Here is a 5,498-nt window from a genome sequence, read left to right on the forward strand (position 1 = left end):
CTCAAGATGTACTCACTTGTTGACTTTGCTTATGACGTGTATGGTTTATCAGGTAGCTGACCAATTTAGCCGGTAAAGTAAAACTTGGTTCCTCTCAAATGCGAAAAAAAAAAAAAAAATAGGGACCATTTAAACCATAACTAGAAAGATGGTTGGGCCATAGTGACATTTACCGTTCATTATATTTTGTATCACTAATTCATTAACATAATAAGATGATCTCTTCAAGGTGTAATTTCATTTTATTTAGAGCATCCATCTTCAACCATTTTACTTGTCAACCTAAAGTTGGTCCAAGAGACCTTTTGTTAATGGGCTTTACAAAAATTATACGTAACTGGGCTGATAGAACTTTAACTTTTTTGCATCAACATTGAACAGGAGAATCGAGAATAGACTTAACACAAACAAATGGCCACATCAAATTCTGCAAGTTAGATTATTACGATCAAAAAGGTTCCAAATTGAATCCCACACTTGCAAATAAATGAAAAAATAAATCCAGTTTGCCAATATCCCTAAAGTAATCAACTAATAGAGTCTTTACTCAAAATTTTATCCCCCCACCCATTTAGCTTACTTGTTGCTGATGAGTACCATACATAGCATATGACCCATATGCTGCAGCATACATGCTTGGGTCATGTGGTGCTTGAAGAGCATAACCATATCCATCATAAATCTGACCACCATAGTATGCTGTTGCTGGCCATTGATTCCCAAAATCATTTCTCAACTGCAAATTTCAAGAACCGGATTAAATACGATATGTTTCTAGTTATTTATAGAGTAAATTGTTACCCAAATAAGATTATAACAAAAATATTTTTCAAGTTATTTATAGAGTAAATTGTTACCCAACATTACTAAGAGCATACCTGCTTATTTGCGGGGTTGCGTCCCCAAGAAAGGCGGACTGTTTGTTTCCCTATTGCTGTCCCGTTTAATTTTTGCAGTGCCTCCTCAGCGTTATTTCTATGAATAGAAGTTAATGGAGTAACAATACAAAATTAATTATTATGAAAAAGGAAAAATCCGGGGTAAAAAGAGTTGGTAAAAAGAAGGAAATTTAACCTGTTAGCAAACTGTACAAATCCGCAACCTTTACCAACTGGTATTTTTACGGAAAGAATCTCGCCATATTCCGTGAATGGCTGCCTAAGATCTTCATCACTAACCGTTGGATCAAGCCCTCCCACAAAAATCTAGAACCAATCAACGGTTAACCAAAGAGAATATGAATGATTATTTCACAATAAAATTTATAAAATTAGTGGAAGAAGTTGGGAACTGACTGTCGTATTAGTAGAATCTCCATCGTTTTGCGAGCCAACATTCGACGTATAACCTCCTAAGAATCAAAAAGTCACCACCAAATCAAGATCTCAACTACTTTTGCAACACTTTATCTGGACAAGTTTTTTAGGGCTATTTCTAGAATGATGATGATGAGGGCATACACGTCTTTTCCACATACAAAATTTAGAGAGCAAGTCTCTACACTACCTTTTGGATAGGACATAAGACTGCAGTTTGTCAGTCTCATCCTAACATCAGTCCCGGTCTAATGTGGAGACCGGGACTGATGTAATGGGACAACTCTTTTTGTCCTGGATTTTTCCTATTTCATAATAATTAATTATTATGAGTAATTATTATGATCTCTTATCTATGTAAAAGACGTGAATGCCCTTCTTGTTTCCATCATCCAAAAGAGCCCTAGAAAGCTTGTATAGTCCCATCCTGTGTAACGGGACTTGACAAATTTTTCTAGGGCTAATTTCTATGATGAAGACGAGGAGAGCATTCACGTCTTTTGCACCTTTTAGAATGGACAAAACATTTGAATTTTTGTCCCACTGACATTGGTTTCAGTCACAGTCCAATGCATACCAAACACAGTACCTTGTTGGTAAGCAGAAGATTTTCTCGGGGTTGCAGCGCCAATACGCATAGGCCGAGTCGAACAGTAAGTCCCATTCATTTCAGTCATGGCTTGGGTCCTCTCATTATCGTCTCCAAATCTTACAAATCCATACCCTTTAGATCGGCCAGTATTAATATCAATAACGACTTTAGCAGCTTTAACGGATGGATATTTATTCGCAAAAGTTTCATGTAATAAAGCGTCAGTTACATCTGCAGCTAAATCTCCTACGAAAATAGAAAGATCAGAAGAAGCGTTGTTATTTGAACGTTTGTCTCCCGTGCTAAATGTAGCCCAGTTCAAACGAAACGGTTGTTCTGTGTTAGGCATAACAATGTGACCATAATTCTGCAACACTTTTTCTGCTGCAGCATGTGAAAAAAACTCAACAAACCCGTATCCCTCTGAGATACCTGTCTGCTTATTGCGAACAACCTTAATTGACGCAACCTACAATAAGTTTTTTTAAAAATCTAGTTAGGGGCTGTTTTTTTTCCCAATTAAGTCGTGTATGGATAAATGTCTGTCCGGATAAAGTGATGTATGTATACATATAGCATCGTGTATCTATTTTAGACTAAATAAAACATCAGATTAAGTGATTAACCCATTAGGTAAAAAAATATCATATTAATCTTGCACTATTTAAAATCTTCTTTTTATTTTTGTGAAAAAAATAGTGAAAGCAATGTATATAGCGACACCAATGATTTGCTGTCAATTATAGGTGACCACTGTTTCTCAGTCAGATTAGGGTACATAACAGTTCCTTTTTTAAAAAAAAAGTTTAAATTCATGATACACTTTGTTAACATAACTTTAAAGACAATAGTTAGTCTTGTACTATTTAAAATCTTTTTGTTGTGTGAAAAAGAAACAAAAACAGTGAGACAACAAAATGAAAGACATGCTAAAATAGATATCTACTAATAATGTCAACAAAAAAAAAAAAACTTTTATTTCAACGATTATCACTGGAATACACTAGTATGAGATAAAATCAAGAACATACCATCACAAGTGATTAAAATTTGAAGCAATTTTAGTTGCATATCGATATAAAAAATCCAGATGGATCTTTCTTTCTAATAGAATCCCAAATTAAAAGCTTAATGAGCAACATGTGAGTAATGTTCCTCTTTGATGAACAATACCCAAATAAATCACATTAATTACCACAAGATATGACGAATTGAGATAATAATTGCATAGAAGATTATTTATTAGATTGATAAGCAATGTAAATAAGGATAGAGATTATAAAAAGGACCTCGCCGGTGGAAGCAAAACAGTTACGGAGGTAATCCTCATCCATCCAACTGTGAAGGTCACCAACCCAGATCGCCTTGTTGTCTCCTCCACCGGATCCCTGCTGCGGCGGTTGAACCACCGGAGTATGCGGCTGATGGTGGAGGTGGTGCGGGTGGTACGGCATGTAGTGTGGCGTCACTTGGTAATTAGCCGGAGACGGTGCCATCATCTGATGCTGCATTAACATCGCCGCCGCAGGGTACTGCATCGCCACCCACTGCTGCTGCCCTAGACCCACACCCACACCCATCCCCGCCGCTGCTCCTGTCGTCGTCGTCGGAACCGCTGGCTGGGTTTTCTGCGTTTGTTGTTGCTGATCAGACCCGCCATCATTCCCGGATTGCATCTTCACTCTGTTTTCCGAAAAAAGACACAAACTTTATAGTATTATGTATAAAGATACGGGTTATACGTAAAGGTTTGTGCGATAACAACAGCGAATCTGAGAGTTTTAGAGAAATGGGAATAGGGGATTTGTGAGATTGATGGTGAAGCCAAGTTTCATGGTGGTGTAGCCATTGGATTTAATGGTAGTTTTGTAATCTAAGCCGTTGTTTTAACATGGGGTTGTGTTGTGTTATGGTCGGCCACCGGATCCAGTTTCTTGATACACAGATATTTTCGAAAACAAGTTGTGTTTGTTTTTCGTTTTATATTTTATAATAATATGGAATTGTTTTGCCATTTTAAGGTTCGAGGAATCCAAACAAGGGTTTGGGAAGACTGCAAAATCAGGAAAGGCCTGGGTTTCAGTGACCTTGTGACAACTCTAAACATGCCCACCACCATCACCCGTCTTTCCCGCACCAATATTATTTCTTTTTACCAAAAATAACTCGTTGTTATATTTGATCATATGATATTCAATGTATCGATCATACCATCATACCACCATAAGTTATTATGTTTTGTTTTGTGTTGATTAGGTCAGCTTATTTTTATAAAATTAAATAGCTATTTGTCTTACATTTTTATGAAAAAAAAAAAAGTTTCTTATTGACTCTTAATTTATTCATAAACTGCTCATAATTTCACCTTAAGTTCGGAGAGGACTTAAACCATTGATTTCAAAGAAAAAAAAAAACAACACCTGATTCTACCGCACCATTACCATTTCTTTTTACTAAAAATAACTGGTTGTTATTTTTGATCATATGACATTTAATGTATCGACCATACCACCATAAGTTATTGTGTTTTGTTTCTATTGATTCAGCTTATTTTTATAAAATAAAATAGCTATTTGTCTTACATTTTTATAAATAAAAAAAAAAGTTTCTTATCGGCATTTAATTTATTCATAAACTGCTCATAATTTCACCTTAGGTTCAGAGAGGACTAAACCATTGATTTCAAAGAAAAAAGACAACACCTGATACCACCGCAGCATTACCATTTCTTTTTACCAAAAATAACTGGTTGTTATTTTTGACCATATGACATTCAATGTATCGATCATACCACCATAAGTTATTATGTTTTGTTTCTGTTGATTAGGTCACCTTATTTTTATAAAATTAAATAGCTATTTGTCTTACATTTTTATAAAAAAAATAGTTTCTTATCGGTATTTAATTTATTCATAAACTGCTCATAATTTCATCTTAGGTTCGGAGAGGACTTGAACCATTGATTTCAAAGAAAAAAACAACACCTGATTCCACCGCACCATTACCATTTCTTTTTACCAAAAATAACTGGTTGTTATTTTTGATCATATGACATTCAATGCAATGGCGGAACCAGAAATTTTGATACGGGGTACAAACATTGTCAATATATTATATGTAGTTATAATCTCTTTAGTTGGGGGTACAATAACATAAAATATGTTTACAAATAATATTTTTTATATATATCAAACAAATTTTTTGGGGTACTGTAGTACCCCCAACGCCCCATCTAGCTCCGCCACTGATTTAATGTATCGACCATACCACCATAAGTTATTATGTTTTGTTTCTGTTGATTAGGTCAGCTTATTTTTATAAAATAAAATAGCTATTTGTCTTACATTTTTATAAATAAAAAAAAATCTTATCGGCATTTAATTTATTCATAAATTGCTCATAATTTCACCTTAGGTTCACAGAGGACTAAACCATTGATTTCAAAGAAAAAAGACAACACCTGATACCACCGCAGCATTACCATTTCTTTTTACCAAAAATAACTGGTTGTTATTTTTGACCATATGACATTCAATGTATCGATCATACCACCATAAGTTATTATGTTTTGTTTCTGTTAATTAGGTCAC

The 5,498-nt window shown here is 34.8% G+C and overlaps 1 protein-coding gene across 1 annotated transcript; it reads right to left on the reverse strand.

Moving 5' to 3' along the window:
* Nucleotides 1-412: 412 nt before the first annotated feature.
* Nucleotides 413-3,879, reverse strand: LOC145096877 (polyadenylate-binding protein RBP47-like). Its single transcript, XM_079034248.1, has 6 exons — nt 3,198-3,879; nt 1,906-2,377; nt 1,296-1,351; nt 1,075-1,205; nt 879-975; nt 413-736 (listed from the first exon to the last, which is right to left on the reverse strand). Exons 1-6 carry the CDS (start codon nt 3,582-3,584, stop codon nt 572-574), a joined length of 1,308 nt encoding a protein of 435 aa, XP_078890374.1. The 5' UTR covers nt 3,585-3,879; the 3' UTR covers nt 413-571.
* Between the last annotated feature and the right edge of the window lie 1,619 nt (nt 3,880-5,498).

Source organism: Lactuca serriola, chromosome 4 (genome assembly GCF_051521515.1).
Source record: "Lactuca serriola cultivar US96UC23 chromosome 4, Lser_US96UC23_V15, whole genome shotgun sequence".
NCBI classification, from domain to species: Eukaryota; Viridiplantae; Streptophyta; class Magnoliopsida; order Asterales; family Asteraceae; genus Lactuca; species Lactuca serriola.

What these genes read in the sequence shown, in the direction of transcription:
- LOC145096877 (XM_079034248.1), bottom strand. Translation starts at nt 3,584, where the DNA reads ATGCAATCCGGGAATGATGGCGGGTCTGATCAGCAACAACAAACGCAG. An exon ending in TTTGTACAGTTTGCTAACAG is followed by an intron (nt 976 to 1,074) that starts GTTAAATTTCCT and finishes TTCTATTCATAG; the next exon opens with AAATAACGCTGAGGAGGCAC. An exon ending in GCAACCCCGCAAATAAGCAG is followed by an intron (nt 737 to 878) that starts GTATGCTCTTAG and finishes TGAAATTTGCAG; the next exon opens with TTGAGAAATGATTTTGGGAA.